This window comes from Dreissena polymorpha, chromosome 3, assembly GCF_020536995.1.
Source record: "Dreissena polymorpha isolate Duluth1 chromosome 3, UMN_Dpol_1.0, whole genome shotgun sequence".
Classification (NCBI taxonomy): Eukaryota; Metazoa; Mollusca; class Bivalvia; order Myida; family Dreissenidae; genus Dreissena; species Dreissena polymorpha.
The window spans coordinates 130,918,352-130,937,919 of NC_068357.1; the positions used below are offsets into that span (position 1 = coordinate 130,918,352).

A 19,568-nucleotide genomic window follows, 5' to 3' on the forward strand; every position below is an offset into this window, starting at 1 on the left:
GAGTCTACACCGTTGATACGGTTGACGATACAGTGGTTGTGATAGGCAGCTGCCTTGTGCCTTTCTTCATTAACAAGGTGTGTTCTGGTATTGCACAATTAATTTTAATGTGTAAATTTACCTTTGAAGGCTAATAGCTATAGTCCAGAACTTCACAATGAACAAACGCAAGTGAAATTAAAAAAAAAAAAATTTAGTACTGCATATTGTTAAGTGTTGATTTTTGGCAAAGTTATTGGCCTTGGACTTTTTCAATTTTCCAGCGGATTATACGCAACGCGTTAAGATATTTAGCTGACTTTTGGTATGTGAGTCTATCTACATGAGGTTTTTTGCACAACACTTATAGATATTGAGCTGATTTTTGGTTTGTGTGTCTGCCTATATGACTTACAGGTGAAGTGTTTTTTCCAGGCCATTGATTTATTTGAAAGTTTTTAGCCTTAGAATTAACAATTTTCTCTAAATTAGCTGATGTGTGGCTGCAATGCGCAGTAGTGGGGCATTGTGTTTCATAAACGCAGGTCTTGTTACTTTTGTGTTATTGAAAATAAATGGGTTATTGCCTTTGAAATCTACCTAAGGCATTGGTTATTTTGCTCAACACTGAGATTATGAGGTATATGCTTGAATTGCCCTGTTTACATTGTTAAGTTTATGATCAAAATTAATCATGACAGTACTCCTTAATCAAAAAATGAAAATTAACTTCCCAACACTTTATCATATTTCCTTAGTTTGAGGACATGTTTTGTTACAGAAACTGCGTGTAGGTGGTTTCCAGTACAGACTGCACAATGGCATGCCTGTTTTGGCCGAGCCTATAGGCATATCAGGCATCAAGCCGACAGACCTGGACACTGTGCCCTTCATCCCCGGGGCCTCTCTGCTGCTCAGAATTCTCCCTCACACAGAGGTGTGTGTCATGTGCATTGTGTTACTTAGGTTTGCACTTGTAAATTTAAGTGTTTTTTATTTAACAATAATTACATTTGCTCATGAATAAAGTTTTCTATTTTAAAATGTTAGCATAGATCTTAATAAAAATAAAAACTTTTTTTTTCTTTTATTCTTTTTGAAGTTTATTGATGCTTTAAATTATGAAATTATGTAATTTTTATATCAGTATCAGTTCAATATTATAAGTTTCCTCAAAACTAAGCACTGTAGTTATGTTGTCTATGTCACAGTGTAATTAAATAATATTTGTGTTAACCTCAGGTGGCGGCCCCATATCCGGGCTATTCCTCTGGCTACTTTGAGAGTGCTGAGTGCAAACCTAATGTGTCAGAGTACCGGATATTTGGCAGCTATTCGGAGCACATGAACTATCCAGCGTCTGTCCGGGAGATGATTCAGCGGGTATTAGAGGCTGAAGGGACACAGTCACTTGGTACATATTGTTACATACACATACCTCTTGGTACATATTGTAACATACACATATCTCGTACCATTAATAAATCTTATTAGAAAGTCTTAATCGCAAAATTCTTTGCGTGACCATCATCAAATAAATATTTTCAGCTATATTATAAATTTTGACAAACGGCAATTTATATGTTCTTTATTCAAAGTCTTCATACATTCATTAGTTGTTGAAACATATATCAACTAGCATGTGTCTTTTCTCCATTTGTGTAGTACTGGTCACACTCTTGTGTTGTTGTATCCACAAATCCCTTTGACAGTTGTTACCATGACAGTTGTTACCATTATACTTTCAACTAGACATTTCCATGCCAAACACCAGTAACATTGCATCATATAAGTATGATCTTGTTATACAGAAGTTAGATTCGTTTATACACAAAACAAGATCCTGAAGTAAGATCATATCATACACGAGAAAGATCCTACTGTGCATAAGAAATATCCTATCAGACACCTATAGAATCCTACCATAGTTAGGAAAGATCCTACTGTGCATAAGTAATATCCTATAAGACACATATAGAATCCTACCATAGTTAGGAAAGATCCTACTGTGCATAAGAAATATCCTATCAGACACCTATAGAATCCTACCATAGTGAGGAAAGATCCTACTGTGCATAAGAAATATCCTATCAGACACCTATAGAATCCTACCATAGTGAGGAAAGATCCTACTGTGCGTAAGAAATATCCTATCAGACACCTATAGAATCCTACCATAGTGAGGAAAGATCCTACTGTGCATAAGAAATATCCTATCAGACACCTATAGAATCCTACCATAGTTAGGAAAGATCCTGCTGGGCATAAGAAATGTCCTATCAGACACCTATAGAATCCTACCATAGTTAGGAAAGATCCTACTGTGCATAAGTGATATCCTATCAGACACCTATAGAATCCTACCATAGTTAGGAAAGATCCTACTGTGCATAAGTAATATCCTATTAGACACATATAGAATCCTACCATAGTTAGGAAAGATCCTACTGTGCATAAGAAATATCCTATCAGACACCTATAGAATCCTACCATAGTGAGGAAAGATCCTACTGTGCATAAGAAATATCCTATCAGACACCTATAGAATCCTACCATAGTGAGGAAAGATCCTACTGTGCGTAAGAAATATCCTATCAGACACCTATAGAATCCTACCATAGTGAGGAAAGATCCTACTGTGCATAAGAAATATCCTATCAGACACCTATAGAATCCTACCATAGTTAGGAAAGATCCTGCTGGGCATAAGAAATGTCCTATCAGACACCTATAGAATCCTACCATAGTTAGGAAAGATCCTACTGTGCATAAGTGATATCCTATCAGACACCTATAGAATCCTACCATAGTTAGGAAAGATCCTACTGTGCATAAGTAATATCCTATTAGACACATATAGAATCCTACCATAGTTAGGAAAGATCCTACTGTGCATAAGAAATATCCTATCAGACACCTATAGAATCCTACCATAGTGAGGAAAGATCCTACTGTGCATAAGAAATATCCTATCAGACACCTATAGAATCCTACCATAGTGAGGAAAGATCCTACTGTGCGTAAGAAATATCCTATCAGACACCTATAGAATCCTACCATAGTTAGGAAAGATCCTGCTGTGCATAAGAAATATCCTATCAGACACCTATAGAATCCTACCATAGTTAGGAAAGATCCTGCTGGGCATAAGAAATGTCCTATCAGACACCTATAGAATCCTACCATAGTTAGGAAAGATCCTACTGTGCATAAGAAATATCCTATCAGACACCTATAGAATCCTACCATAGTTAGGAAAGATCCTGCTGTGCATAAGTAATATCCTATCAGACACCTATAGAATCCTACCATAGTTAGGAAAGATCCTACTATGCATAAGAAATATCCTATCAGACACCTATAGAATCCTACCATAGTTAAGAAAGATCCTTCCATACATACCGGTAAGTAAGATTATAAGATTCTCAAGAAAGATCATTCATTGCAATAATAAGATCATATCAAACACAGTTAAGATCCTACACAAGTAAGAATCCATTATAAATAAAGTATATCCAGCCATACATCAGTATGATCCCATACACATGTCAGTTCCTTCCATACACATAATTCTTGTGGATCACCTCTGCTTGTGGCACCTAGAGGCAATGATACAATTCTAGTTATAACTAGTAAGATTCAATCATACAAAATCATACACAATTATGATCCTGTTACTATTCTGCCATACATAACGTATGAACAAATTAGATCCCATTATACACCTGTAGGATCACATTAGAAACAAGTAATATCCAAATACGAACAAGATTTCATTAAACACATGGAAAATTCCATTATACACAAGTAGGATCCCATTAAACACCAGTCAGTTAACAAATTAGATTTCATTATACACATGTAAGATCTTATTTTACACAAGTCAGATTCCATTATACACAAGTAAGATCCCATGATACAAAATTAGGATTCCATACTACACAAGCTAGTTGCAATGATACACAAGTCAATCTCTATTTTCTCAGGTCAGACAGACACCAGTCTCCTAGATTGGCTGCAGGACCGCCTAGATATCCGTCGTCAACTATCTGCTGGTCAGCCAGCTGAGAACTTCACCATCACCAGGTGTGTACGCTACCGCCGCAAAATGGGCCTTGCTGTCAGTATCAAACAGGTGTTTGGAATGCCAGGTAAAATACTGTTATGTTGAGATAATTTCTGATTGCTAGCGTTGCACTGTGTATACTGATTTACAAATTATGAATTCTTTTATTTGACGTTTTTATGTCCCCAACCTGTATAGTGGGGGACATATTGTGTTTGTCCTGTCTGTTGGTTTGTTGCTTTGTTTGCTCCAATTTTGACATTTTGCCATCACTTTTGCAATATTGAAGATAGCAACTTCATATTTTGCATGCATGTGTATCTCATGGAGCTGCACATTTTGAGTGTTGAAAGGTCAAGGTCATCATTCAAGGCCAAAGGTCAAATATATGGGTCAAAATCGATCATTTAATGTACACTTTTGCAATATTGAACATGGCGACTTGATATTTGGCATGCATGTGTATCTCATGGAGCTGCACATTTGGAGTGGTGAAAGGTCAAGGTCATCCTTCGAGGTCAAATATATGGGGACATAGTGTTTCACAAACACATCGCTTGTTTATATTAATATTGACTTGTTTATATTAATATTGACCTACCGACTATTTTCCAACTTAAATTTGAGGGTTAAATCTGCAACTATTGAATCTAATTTAGAAATATGAACCAGATATAAGAGTTTCAATCTCAGCCCATTATTTGTGACGCATTCAGTTTATGTTATAAAAACTGCTATTAATGTTAATTTTCAGTTGGTTTTTCAACAATCTTGAAAAAACCTGCAAAGAAGTATTGTTGTTACCCGGCAGTCTTTATAATTGTTGTTGTAGAGGGCCTGTACATCCAGAGCTTTGCACGCATATGTCCCGGTCAGCTGGTGCTGGGTATGACTCCCACCAGTGAGGGAGTAGCAGCAGAGGAGAAGTTTGTCACTCTACAGCACAATTATGAAAGCTTTCAGACTGCACAAGAGTGGACAGACGAACCTACTGTTAGTACTGCAAGTTTGTTATCTTTGGGCTAATAATTCGGTGAAGGTTTTGACCGTTTACATATTATTATGATAGAAATACCGGTATGTCTCAGTTTTTCTTAAGTTTTCATTTTGTTAGATGCTGAATAGTGATAAATTGCTTGATAATGAAATCATTTTACTTATTCTCTAATAGGCTTCTGTTGGTGATCACATCAAACTTTAAGTAAAAGAATTGCATGGAATGAATTATATAAGTTTGTAGAAAGATTATTTGTTTCTCCCTGCTCTTATTCTATTCACAACAAAGCTCGGCCCCTTTCTGTCAGGTGCTGCACCCGTACTATGACCAGCACTCGTGCCTGGTGGTGCAGCTGTTTGGCCTGGAGGTGGTGTACCACCCAAGTGACAACCAGTCGGAGCCCGGCAATGTCACCGACCCCCAGGGTCAGCCCCTCACCCTGGAGAATGATGACAGAATCATTGGCTGGACTGTGCTGCCACTCTTTCAAGGGTAGGTAGATGAGGATATTTAACCCTTTCCCTCTCAGAAGCAATGTGAAAATTGCTATGTGCAAACAGCATAAAACCAGAACAGACTGCCTGTAAGTCGAAGTCTGTTCAGGTTTTATGCTGTTTGCAGCTCATCAGTATCCATGAGTTGGAAATGAAGCCTTTAAAAATTGAATCTAGTAAGAAAGGTCTTTCATTAAATTTAACATTTTGAGGGACTATAAATGCATCAAAATACGTATCTAAGTGGTAAAGGGATAAGGCATTGAATTATGAAGTTGTTAGTGTTAATTTAATTGTTTCAAGAATTGTTGCATGAAAGTAGTTATTTGTAATTTACACAGCCACTACCTGCACGGGGTGGTGCATAGGAATCATTTTGTCAAAAAAGGCACTTAATTTGCTCAAGGCAGCTTATCTGCTCACTAACTGCCCCGTGCATTGCAAGATTTGAACAAAGTAAAAGAAAATGTATACATGGAATTTGTGTGGTGTCCAAGTACCAAGAACCGTATGTGCCGGTACTGCACTTGTTTGTCAATGATCTACATCTGTGTAGACGCAGAATGTTGGGGTATTAATAACCTTAAAGGATATTCATGGTTTGGATGTTTATTATGGATACAATTTCTGTATGTTTCTGTTGTTAAGTATTTCTGTTACACCTGTTTAAATATATTCGAAATGTTACAGAAACCATGCAGATAGTGTAGTAGGGTAAGCATTTTGCATATTCATTCTTCTGCTTTCACCAAGAGCTCTGAGTGTCTCTTTGTTCATTCAGATTTGGAATCTTACTTTATCTAAAATGCATCAATATTGTTGCCAGAGTGGCATTACTGGTATCTTTAAGAAGTGAAAATCAAATATTTTCAAGTACAAGTATTAGGTTTTGCCTTGACGTTTTTTCACACTCTGAACTGAAAAGAATTTACACTATGCTGAAAAAAGTTCACAATCTATACTGAATAGAATTTACACAATACTGAATAGTATTTACACTATATTGAAAGTATTTGTACTCAGTACGGAACAGAATTTACACCATACTATAAGTATTTACACTATATACAAAAAAGTGTTTAGACTTTATATTGTACACACTTAATACTGAAAGTATTTACACTATATACTAAAAAGTGTTTAGACTTTATGTTGTACACACTTAATACTGAAATTATTTACACTCTGTACTCTATACTGAACAGTGTTTACACTCCATCCTTCTTCTTCTTCATTATTTTTTATCGAGTGCACCGGGATTGTCTCCCATATGGCCATAGCCCCCAGAAAGACGTGTTAGTTGGTTACGGGGGATAGTGCAAGATACAGGAGACACCCCATTCCAGATGTGACCCTGGTTCTTTTAGTGCTCGGTGTATAGCACCTAGTACACTGCACCTCGGTTTAACGTCTCATGCGAAAGACGAGTTTGTAGGTTAGCTGCAGGGGGGATCGAACCAGCGATCTCTGGATTGTGAAGCCAGTGTGTTACCACTAGACCACGGATCCGCTACTCACTCCATCCTTAAAAGTGTTTACATTTTAAACAAGGGATGCAAGTGGTTAACCAGTAAACCTATTGAATTAACCAGTAAACCTATTGAGTTAACCAGTAAACCTATTGAGTTAACCAGTAAACCTATTGAGTTAACCAGTAAACCTATTGAGTTAACCAGTAAACCTATTGAGTTAACCAGTAAACCTATTGAGTTAAGTAGTTATATTTTAAGGAAAGGGTTAATCTGATTTGTTTAATTATTTATTTTTCCTGGAATCAATTGTTATGAGGATTTGACTTTTAGTTTAAACCTATTTATTTTAGCTCGATTGCATCGAAAGCCTAAGGCTTATATAAACGCTCTCGAGTCCGTTTCCTGGGCCTAGAACCAGTACTTGGTGTCTTTGGGGAAGATCTAAAGAACGCTTCCACGGTGGGGATCGAACCCGTGACCTCCCGGTTGCTAGGCGGACACCATATTCATTACACCACAGCGACCTAGTTACTTTTTGCAAGCGATATACTGCCAAAGTATGCTGGTGTCTAGTTGGAACAACATGTCACACCAACGATGGTAATAAATAACGTGTCAGCTAGTAATCAAGCAGTATCAGTATCAATGTGGTTACAAACAGTGGGTCGGTTTTGATATTTAGCACGAAGTTTTTGTTTTACTTGCCAAAATTAAATTGTGAAGTGGGGGTAATTTGGGCTATTTAGTAGACATAATTGACAAATTGATTGAACTGTGATAAAAGCTTTTGAGACAGGGGAAGGCTTAGTTTCATGATATGTAAACCAATCAATCATACTAATTGTTTTAACAAGACTAGAAATCTTTGTTAAAATCTTGACCACTTTATGTCAAATTTGTTTTATCAGAATTCATTATCATAAATGGTAAATTATTTAATCAACACTGCCACCATCGGAAAAAAGTTAAAAAAAATAAATATTAAAGTAATTTAATTACATAACAACAATCTGTTATCAAAAATATAAATCACTTAATTTAGTATTTATGTAATTGCTTCAAAGTTGCAACCGAATGAATAAAGAAACACACCATTGTTGTGTGTTATACAACGCGAATGTAACATAAGCGGCCCAACCAAGAATAAAATTATGACATGGGAAGAGAACATTGTGTAGCTTTTTAAACTCACATGCTTTTATACTGGAAAAAATAAATACAAAATCTAACATACATTTACAAAATTATTTTATTAATGTTGTATTACATTTTTATCAAGAAACTGATGTAACCACTTATGTAATTAGCGCAACATTTTCAAATTACTTTCTTTTCTATAGAGAGAACATAATAGAGCAATATGACATTTATTAAAAAAATTCTTCAACAGTTTTCCTTTTTTTAGGTTGTTCAGCTAATTGGTTTATAAAAGTAAAAGGTAAACGAGTTAAGGTTTTTTCGTAACCTGTTGCATCCATACTTTGAACTGAAAAGCATTTACACCATATTGAAAATTGTTTACACTATGTACTGAAAATTGTTTACACTATGTACACTATATGTACTGATAAATATTTACGCTTTACTTAAATACACATTTAGTCTTTACTGAAAAGTATTTAAACTCAATATAAAAGATATTTACACCATACTTGAAAGTTTTTACACTATACCGACAACTTCAGGGGCAAGTGTTTAAACTCTCAACAGAAAAGATTTTACACTATATTGAAAAATGTTTATAATCTAATTTGAGTGTTTTCAGTATATACTGCAAAGTATTTATGCTGTGTACTGCAAAGTATACACATGATTATAAGTCCAGTATAAAACATAAATGTACCTGAGATCTGTTAGAAACTAGTATCTATTAAGCACTTTCTGAAAATAGCACTTAAATGGTGGAGGTCAGGATTTGCCCAAGAACAATCTGCTCTTTGTTAGTTAGTTTGTTTGTATATTGATTTTGATTCAGATCAGCTTGTAGATATAAACTAGTTCTTCATCAAGCTATCAATGAATTTTCTTTTTAGTACCTTTGTATTCAAACTTATATTTTGTTCCATGGTTGATGTCTTACAAGTAACATCAATCACATTGAGGTTCTCAGCCCTGTTTAGTATCCCATAAACATGATGACCAAACATGATGCCTTTCAAATGTTTGATTCTGTGTTAAAGCAGATTGATTTTGTTTCGTTATAGGTATAAGATTTCATGCTGTATATAGGTACTATTTTACAATAGTTGTTTAGAATAATATTTGTTAGGAAGGCAACTACAATTACGTTAGAATTGCTTATAAAACCGAGACAGTTATCTTCATGAACATTTTGCATTATAGCTTTTCAGAACTGTAAAAATCTACATGAGGGACACTTTACGCACACGCATGAAACCTTGTTTACCCAGGGTGAGACTCATTTCTGTCTGTTTGCAGGAACTCTGTGTTGGTGGGTACCCATCATGTGCCAATACTGAAGGGTAAGCCAACAGCCGAGTTGCTGGAGCAGCTAACCAGGAACCCCTGTGAGCAGGTGCTCAATGCACAGACCTGGACCAACAGGACCAAATATGTGAGCACCACGCTGAACCTGATAAATTGTCAGGGCAGTTTGCCTACCTACCCGATGGTTCTTCAGTGGCAAATTCAACTGAAGAAATGTCCATTGGCAATAATTTGTAGCTTTACTTTCCACCATATATCGAGCTATTATACTCACCCATTTATTGGGGTCTGCATAATACTATGGTTAATGTAAACATGTAACATCTATATTTACTGTTTATACTATAGGTATTTAATTAAAACTTAACACGTGTTAAGGATCGCAGTTTGAATTCAATGACCAAGCTCAAACTTTAACCTGTTATCAAGCTGAATTATACTCTTTTCATACTTACAAATTTAGTATTACGTTTGTGTGCTACAACTTTATGTAAATAACGTTAATAAATAAATAAAGATTTTAAGGTGAAAGCAAAAAACAAACATGTTGTGAGTCTTAATAATCAGCCACTGACCAAGAACTGTAACTGTGTTCAGTTTTTCAGCAGAATGACGCCCTTGTATGTAATGATAAGGGTCAGGTTGAGGTTTACATGCATGCGTAGTTTGTATCTTCATGGGACATCACTGACCAAGGTCATATGTTTGAGATGCAATTTAGCAGTACATGTATTATGCCCTTTTTTGTTTTTATGCCCCCAAAGGAGGGCATATAGTGATCGGACTGTCCGTCCGTCCTTCTGTCTGTCTTTCCGTCACACTTTGCATTTAGGTTTCGCATTAAGTTTCGAAAAATGCTCTTAACTTCTATGTCGCTTCAGATAGCAACTTGATGTTTGGCATGCATGTGTATCTCATGGAGCTGCACATCTTGAGTGATGAAATGTCAAGGTCATCCTTCAAGGTCAAAGGTCAAATATATGGCTTCAAGGCGGCGCAGAATGGGGCATTGTGTTTCTGACAAACACATCTCTTGTTCTAAATTCAGTTTAATGTTTTCAGGCAACGACTATTTAGGATTAATTTTTCAAATACATTTAACTAACAAAATACCAACACGATAATCACTAAAAAAATCTTCACAGACATTTTAACAGGTGACTGTCAAAAACTGTTATGTACACCATACATGCAGGAAATTCAGTCAGCTGTTTGTAACGGAAAAGCTCTATTTTTTAAATAAAAAACCCACAAAATAGCCAAAATGTTTAGTATTCTATGATAAATTTGGCTGAAGAGAATGTTGTTCGAAGGGGGGCCCTGGTGATGGCTATTCAGTATTGTTTCTTATTCTATTGAAATTAATTGAGAATTTGATTGCAAAAGATACTAAATAGAAGCTTAAGCATAAGTAAATATGATATAACCCGTTTTCTTGCTGATTTAAATGCTGAACTGAAAGTTGCATAGCTATACTTTGTGTCTTTTTTCCATATGTCTTGTGATGAGTACTTAAACATAATTGAATAATGTGTGAAAATACTGCACTGACCTATCTACAATGTTGTTTTTTGCAGGTCTCTGGCAGTATGCAAATCACAATCTGGGATGGACATTTTGACTTTGCTGAAATTCCCGAGTTGCCAGTATGTACAAAATACTTTGAATCAGCAACCACAAGTTCCTATATTGACGCTCATTTATTATATTCACCTGATTTTACATACATAGCTTCACTAGGACAATTCTTTAGTACTCATTTACTATTTTGCAAATACATGAATATTATGGTTTCTATGTTTGTATGCTTGGTTGCTTTCCATTCTTTCAATTGACATGTATGAAGGGATGATGATGTGCTCTAAATCTGTCAGCAGCTGTAATAAGGTGAAAACTAATTTGCTCGCAAAATAATGTTTTCCTAAGTAACAATTTTTTCAAGAATTGCATTGGTAGGTAAAAACTTGTAAGGTCTTATTTGTTTTATCAGAAATTAATAATATAAGTTATTTACATCATCAACAATGCCACAACTACAGTCTGAGGCAAGTTTTATTTTAGAAAGCAATTTATAAAACTCATCAATTTTTAAGTAATTTTGATAAATAAAATAATAAAAGTTTAGTAGTTATGCAATTGCTTAAAAGTTGCGGGGTACGGTATGTTATCAAATGTGCGGGTGAATTGTCAACCGGATGTCTACCCGTTGACATAGTTACGACAAAATAATGTTTCCTGAAAATTGTGCATGCAACACAGGAAGCTTTTGTCTGTACATGGACATCCATGCCATCGAAACGAGCTTTCTTGAAAACAGGTCTTCTTGTTACCAATGCTCGCAACCATTTTAGCCACAAGCTAGTGGAAAAAGTCATTTTCTTGAACAAATGTTCTGCATATACATGTATGTTTGCTTGTTTGTTTGAACTGTGAGATAGTGTTGAACCAGTTTAAAAAGAATAACCAAAATAATTATATTAAGTTATTTTAGTTCAAAAAATTAAAATAGAATAAACACAGAAAAATAACATTATTGTGAGATATACAATGCAAACTTTATATAAGCGACCCCATCAAAAATAACTTAATGACATGTGAAAATGAACATTGTTTTTATAATGTTTAACTTAAATTCTTTAACACAGAACAAATAAATACAAAATAAAGCATACATTTATAAAATTATTAAAATAAAATATTATAATGATTTTTTTATCAAGAAACTGATATGTATTCAAGGCAAGTGAATACTGTACTTTTGTTTCTGTAGAGTTTATGTACTAGTGGTATGACATGTTTATGTATACTAATACATCATCAGTACTAAAGGTTTTTCAGTTAAGTGGTAAATGCCGGTTATAAAAAAAGGTTTACCAGTAAATGTTTTTTGTAACCTTTTGCATCCCTTATATTGAATATTTGTGGTGATTGTTTCAGCTCTATGAGTACTTGCTTGAAGCGGTGGGACCTATGGCAGATTACCGCAAAGCTCGAAACCCAGGCACGGGAAAAACCATGAACAGCTTCATCCTGGACTCGCTGGAGCCCAAGTACAAGAAGCAGGGGACCAGTGGAGCAGTGTTCCTCAAGGAGAGGGGCTTCTTTAAAGAGCTCATGGAGAGAACCTTCTATGAACTCATGGTAAGGGTAGGAGCTTATGGAGACAATCTTCTATGAACTCATGGTGAGGGTGGGAAGGAAATGGAGAGAACCTTCTATGAACTCACGGTAAGGGTATGATGGTAATGGAGAGTCTCCTATGAACTCATGGTAAGGGTAGGAGTTCATGAAGAAAACCTATGAACTCATGGTAAGGGTAGGAGTTAATGGAGAAAAAAACTTTTATTAACTCCTGGTAAGGGTAAGAATTAATGGAGAGACCTTTCTATGAACTCATGGTAAGGGTAGGAGCACATGGAGAGCACCTTCTATGAACTCATGGTAAGGCTAGAAGCTCATGGAGAGAACTGTCTATGAACTCATGGAAAGGGTAGGAGCACATGGAGTGAACCATCTATAAACTCATGGTAAGTGTGGGATGGTAATGGAGGCAACCTTCTATGAACTCATGGTATGGGTAGGAGCTCATGGAGAGGATCTTCTATGAATTCATGGTAAGGGCAGGAATGTAAAGAACCTTCTATGAAGTTGTGGTAAGGGTAGGAGCTCATGGAGAGAACCTTCTATGAAATCGTGGTAAGGGTATGAGCTCATGGAGAGAACCTTCTATTAACTCATTGTAAGGGTGGGAGCTCATGGAGAGAACATTCTTTGAACTCATGGTAACGGTAGGAGCTCAGGGAGAGAACATTCTATGAACTCATGGTAAGGGTAGGATGGTAATAGAGAGAACCTACTATGAAATCATGGTATGGGTAGGAGCTCATGGAGAGAACCTACTATGAACTTGTGGTAAGGATTGGAGCTTATGGAGTGATCCTTCTATGAACTCATGGTAAGGATGGGAGCTGATGGAGAAAACCTTCTGTGAACTCATGGTAAGGGTGGGATGGTAATGGAGAGAACCTTCTATGAACTCATGGTATGGGTAGGAGCTCATGGAGAGAACCTTATATGAACTCATGGTAAGGGTGGGAGCTCATGTAGAGAACCTTCTATGAACTCATGGTAAGGGTAGGAGCGCATGTAGAGAACCTTCTATGAACATGTGGTAAGGGTTGGAGCTTATGGAGAGATCCTTCTATGAACTCATGGTAAGGATGGAAGCTCATGGAAAGAACCTTCTATGAACTAATTATAAAGTTTGGATGCTTATTGAGAGACCCTTGTATGAACTCATGGCAAGGTGGGAATACTGAGTGGGGTCTATCTTGGCCAATCTCTTCTATGAATTCACATTGTATTATGAAGGCCATTGATAACATTGTATATTTCTCAAAGCAGCTGGTTTTTTTCTCAGTATTGGGAGGACCTCATGTACTTATATAATTTATTATACGCGAACACACATGCCAATCCAAAAACCTGTATATACCATAATCTGTAAGTTATGTTTGCCTAATTGATTAACTTGTTGTTTAATAATATAATTTATGAAATGTTGAAATAATGATATTGTAAATTATTAGATGCAAAAGCATTAGGAAATGTTGGTGAGTGTGTTACAAGTTCTTTTAAATAGTTAATATTGTGAGAATGAAAATCGTTATACAACCAATGCGAAAGACGCAAAAATCTTGTCGGACACGAGGTCCGATAACTTTTAAAATTTGTCGGACCTCGCCAGATTTTATCGGACCTCGTTTTTCGTCCGTGCCGAGACAAGTATGTTTCGCCGTTTTATTAAAAGTTGTTAAATTTTAAATGCCGCTCACTTTCCAGCCATATCATGATATCAGTAAGAAAGTGATTAGCGTTTATTTTGTATTAATATTAGTTTCATATCTCGACTTGACTCGCTACGAATTTTATTCGCGGGAGCTGTAATTTTGTGATCCAGCTAAGAAATTCCGTAGCAAGTAAAGTCGATATATAGAGCGAATATTAGTACGAATTAAACGCTAATCACTTTCTTGCTGATATGGCTGAGAAGTGAGCGGCATACACAAATTACAAAAAGTAATAAAGGGTATAACAAGGTACTACAAGAACGTTTAACAATATGAAAACGGAATCACCTGATCAAAAAGTTATCCACGTTTTCGCGATCGTTGACACAGCCACTTCTACTTCTTCATCAAATCTTGACACGGGACAGGCAACGGTCGTGTGGTTCCCCGCTTTCTATTTACGATCATCACAATGCTCGAAACCAGTAAAATTTAATTCAACCATGATGTCATTGATGCGTCGCCTACGTCACGAAACAATGTGCAATATTTAACTGGTTCTAAGAATCGCGCTTGGAGTTTGTTACGTCACCAGCAAAGACAGCCAGTTCGACTGGTTGGAAAATTGATTTTAAAGTTAAATAATCTATCGAAGTAAAATAAACATGAATTAGACCTTTTTTTAATATTCCTAGTTTCGTGTTCATTTTTAATCAAAGTTTTACATATTGTTTTTTTTTTTTTCTTGTCGGACACGAGGTCCGACAATTTGGGAAATATTATCGGACCTCGTCGAATTTTATCGGATTTGTCCGAGGTCCGATGTCTTTCGCATTGGTTGCGTTATACCTTAATTCTATTTGGTTATTTTGTTGTTACCAGGAATATATTGTAAGCCAAGAGAGCCCTGTTCTGTCACCAGATTTCTGTAAGAATAGGTTTGCTACCATTTCCTCAGTTGTTCTTTTCTCCTCATTATAACCTCACAATGTACAGTTTCTGACCACTTATACACGTTTTTAAATTGTATTAACCATATTTTACTTGTAAGTCATTAATGGAGTCACAAACATTGCACGTGGACGACGAAGAAAAGAAAAGTTGTAAAATACCATATTTTTTTACAATTATTAGTTTATATTGATTAAAATATCACGACTGGTATATCACATTACTTGAAAAAAGTTAATTTTTTCAGTATATTCGGTAATAAAATTTCGCGATGTGAAATCGAAAGTACATCGCGAAAATAGGTGACATAATGATATAAACACTTTAAATAACGCAAGTAGATTAATCATTTTATATATAAAATATATACAATTCACTCTGATGCACAATTTGCATTCCTTGGTTTACCACGTGACGATGATGATCAATCTACGGGCGTTATTTAAAGTTAACTGGTAGTTACCTGGTAGACATACCCAGTAAAATTTATATACCGTAATTTACCGAATATACTGAAAATATGAAAACTTAACAACTTTTTTCAAGTAATTTAATACACTCGTTGTGATATTTTAATCAATATGAACTAAAAATTGTAAAAGAAATACAGTATTTTTACAACTTTTCTTTTTTTCGTAGTTGTGGTTGACTGTCCCTTTAAGTAGTTTTGTTGTTAAAACATTGAAGTATAAACCAATTGGGCAAAAACAGGCCCTCAGTATTAATCAACATATGAAGAAGACCGTCTTGTGTACTCAGGATTGTTTGCTTAATTTTTCTTGTTACTATACCCCTATAGTCATGGTAAGAGTTGTTTTGTTGTTTAAAAAATTTAATTATTCGTTTGTCAGTTATTCAAATTATGCTACAAAGATGTGTGTGTTGCATATGCAAGACAAAAAGTCATTGTTATGCAGGAAAGTTGTTAATTTTCCAAAAAATGTTAAACTAAAAAGTAAAAACTTCAATATGTGCCTTGGTAGCTCAGTGGATAAGGCGCTTGCGTTGAAATCCAGAGGTCCTGGGTTCGATCCTGGGTCGGGGCACATACATGACAGTCATGTTTCAGCTGAATGCTGACTGACAAATAAAGGCTTAGCCTGGCATTAAGACGTTATTATTAATATTTACTTCAAATTTGAAGAATGCACTGTTCACTTAGTTCAAGGAGTTATTTGTTGATAATTTACGTATATATATATATATATATATATATATATATATATATATATATATATATATATATATATAATAATATATATATATTTTATGTGTCATGTACTGGTATATTAAGCATTTTAATAACACTGCATGTTGCCTGTGTTATGTACTGGTATATTAAGCATTTTAATAACACTGAATGTTGCCTGTGTTATGTACTGATATATTAAGCATTTTAATAACACTGAATGTTGCCTGTGTTATGTACTGTTATATTAAGCATTTTAATAACACTGAATGTTGCCTGCGTTATGTACTGGTATATTAAGCATTTTAATAACACTGAATGTTGCCTGTGTTATGTACTGGTATATTAAGCATTTTAATAACACTGAATGTTGCCTGTGTTATGTACTGATATATTAAGCATTTTAATAACACTGAATGTTGCCTGTGTTATGTACTGGTATATTAAGCATTTTAATTACACTGAATGTGGCCTTTGTTTTGTACTGGTATATTAAGCATTTTAATAACACTGAATGTTGCCTGTGTTACAGGAAAGTGCTCTGATGACGGCCGGCTATGGACCGCTGTAGTCTAGAGTCATCTGGACTATCGCCCAGCAACTACATGTGTCCTGCTATAGACTGAAAACAATGATATGCGAAGATGTGATAAGGCTTATTACACAAATGTGAAAGTTGAGACACAAATTGTGTACTTTTATCCTCAATAATGTTTTGCTATGTACAATAATTTTAGTACAAAACTGAAGATGATCATGTGTACTTCAAAATATTTTTTAATTTGATATCATGTGATTGTGTGTTTTTAGGAACGACACCTTCAGTAACTTGTTTATGAAAAATGCTTTTTTTTAACGTGTTCACCTTCTTTCACCGAATAGATACCCATGCACTTCCATAAATATTACATGCAACAGAGAACAAATTTTAGGCCGAAATTTTACTACTGTTATTTTTGGAAAAAATACATTTATTTAAGGTGAATGTTACAACTTAAAATACCGTTTATTTTAAAGTGATATGTTAATTAATTTGGTTGTAGGATAAATAAGCTCATCTATAACCTTACTATGTTTGATGTACATGTATCTGATTTAAACTTTCTTCCATAAAGAACGTTCTTATTGATAAAAAGTGTGAGTATATTTACAATACCGGGTATATACCATGCGTTAGACTATAACAAATAGTATTTGCTATCTCACTTAATGTTTGCTCTTTATTTATAATATAATAATTAGAATTGTGAAGGGCACAGATGCCACCTCCAAAGCTCTATATTTGAATGTGGTTTGTTTACCTAACATAATGTAAACAGTTACTACAGCATTTATCAACCATTCTACATGTAACTGTTGCTGCTTATACAACCAATTTCACACGTTTTTACTATAAGCATGCACAATAGTTGGTTCTTAAAACATGTTGTATTGAAATGATTAAACATTTTGTCAAATTGCTTTTAATAGCATCTAATACTATTAATTGTAATGACTATGCACTATCTTCAATGGTTGCTTTGACTGTGTAGCGACCGTCATGGTAGTTCTCGTGACACATTTTTTATATATAATGATATTTTAAAGAGAATTTATTTCGGAATCTCATTGTGCGCGACATTGTCACTTTATACATATGAGACATATGAACACGTTTTGTTACCGTTCAGCCTCTTTTTGTGACATCCTTAATGACTTGGTGTCCAACTTTAATTGTAAAATAAGCATGCATTGATTTGATAAATGTCTACTGCAGTGTCAAGCCCACATCAATTAATTACATTTTCAGAAAGGAGAAGGAAAACGTTACAGGAGTTAGCAAAAAATATGAGATTTTATATGCACATTAAGAAGTGATTAAGCACTGGAAGACTAACCGGCTACGGTTGTTTTAATACAAATGAGTTTTCCTTTTCCACTTTCAATACCTATGTTTGGTGCAAACCTTCTTTTATTGTAATGGAAACTTATACAACAAATATTTGTTGTAACAAAATTAAGGGTTATATTTTACTTAAAACATTGGTTATGTTACTGGACAACAAATTAGTAAAAAAACACCTGTGAACCTTCTATATGAGCTTTTGTGATTGCCATTTGTGCGTCCTGCGGCGTCAACATTTGCCATGTTAACACTCTAGAGGCCACATTTATTGTCCGATCTATATGAAACTTTGTCAAAAGATTTGTCCCTATGATGTCTTCAACGAGTTCAAAAGTGAATCGGATTGGTTGAAAAACCAAGGGGTGTGGCATTTTTCCTTACATGACTATAATAAAACCTTGTTAATTCTCTAGAGCCCTTATTTATTGTCCAATCTTCATGAACCGTGGTCAAAATATTTGTCTCAATGATATATTGGATGAGTTCGAAAATGTTTTAGGTTGCTTGAAAAACATAGCCGCAAGGGGGCGGGTCATTTTTCCTTATTAATTCTTGTATGGTCTAAATGCCAAATTTATTGTATTATCTTCATGACACTTATAATATTTTTTCTAATGAATTCTGAATGAGTTCGCAAATGGTTCCGGTTGGTTGAAAAACATGGTCACCAGGACGGGGCATTTTTCCTTATATGGCTATAAAAAAACCTTGATAACACTCTATAGAGGCAACATTTATTGTCAAATCTTAATGAAACTTGGTCAGAATATTTGTCTCAATGATATCTTGAACGAGTGTTAAAAAACATTTTCGCAAGGGGGTGGGGGCATTTTTTCTAATATGGCTATTGTAAAATCTTGTTTACACTGTAAAAGTAAAAATTGATAGTCCAGTCTTTAATAAACTTGTTCAGAACATTTTTTGTTATAATATATTGGATTAGTTCGAAAATGGTTACGTTCTGTTGAAAAGTATGGCCGGCAGGGGGCGGAGGATTTTTTCTTATATGGCTATAGTGAAACCTTGTTAACACTCTTAAAGTCACATTTATAATTAAATCTCCATGACACTTGGTCAGAACATTTGTTTTAATGATATCTTGGGCCACACAGACCATGCAAGTTTTTGTATCTCAGGTAAGCCACTATGCGCCTCTCGCGCATTCTTGTATTTTTTGTGAATTGCACACAACACTTGGATAGTAGATCTAGTATGTTTTACTAAAAAGCATAGTTTTCGCTTTGCAGTGAAGTATATTGTGGTCGCCACGTTATTTGTATTTGTTTGTTTAAGTAAA

At 35.0% G+C, this 19,568-nt stretch overlaps 1 protein-coding gene across 9 annotated transcripts in view; it reads left to right on the forward strand.

Moving 5' to 3' along the window:
• The window catches only part of LOC127871467 (uncharacterized), a 64,373-nt gene extending 45,692 nt beyond the window's left edge, over nt 1-18,681 (forward strand). For 4 of the 9 annotated variants that reach the window (XM_052414413.1, XM_052414418.1, XM_052414411.1 and 1 more), the window contains 12 exons: nt 1-77; nt 761-916; nt 1,222-1,393; nt 3,966-4,130; nt 4,878-5,038; nt 5,350-5,534; nt 6,227-6,250; nt 9,448-9,583; nt 11,034-11,102; nt 12,394-12,597; nt 15,129-15,184; nt 16,919-18,681. The exon at nt 1-77 is cut by the window's left edge and continues 160 nt beyond it. In XM_052414413.1, the coding sequence (XP_052270373.1) occupies nt 1-77; nt 761-916; nt 1,222-1,393; nt 3,966-4,130; nt 4,878-5,038; nt 5,350-5,534; nt 6,227-6,250; nt 9,448-9,583; nt 11,034-11,102; nt 12,394-12,597; nt 15,129-15,184; nt 16,919-16,931 (1,418 nt within the window). In that variant the 3' untranslated portion in view covers nt 16,932-18,681. Of the gene's footprint in view, nt 78-760; nt 917-1,221; nt 1,394-3,965; nt 4,131-4,877; nt 5,039-5,349; nt 5,535-6,226; nt 6,251-9,447; nt 9,584-11,033; nt 11,103-12,393; nt 12,598-14,045; nt 14,070-15,128; nt 15,185-16,918 lie in introns of all 9 variants that reach the window. The other 5 variants (XM_052414415.1, XM_052414420.1, XM_052414419.1 and 2 more) reach the window with 4 other exon arrangements.
• The last annotated feature ends 887 nt before the right edge of the window (nt 18,682-19,568 follow it).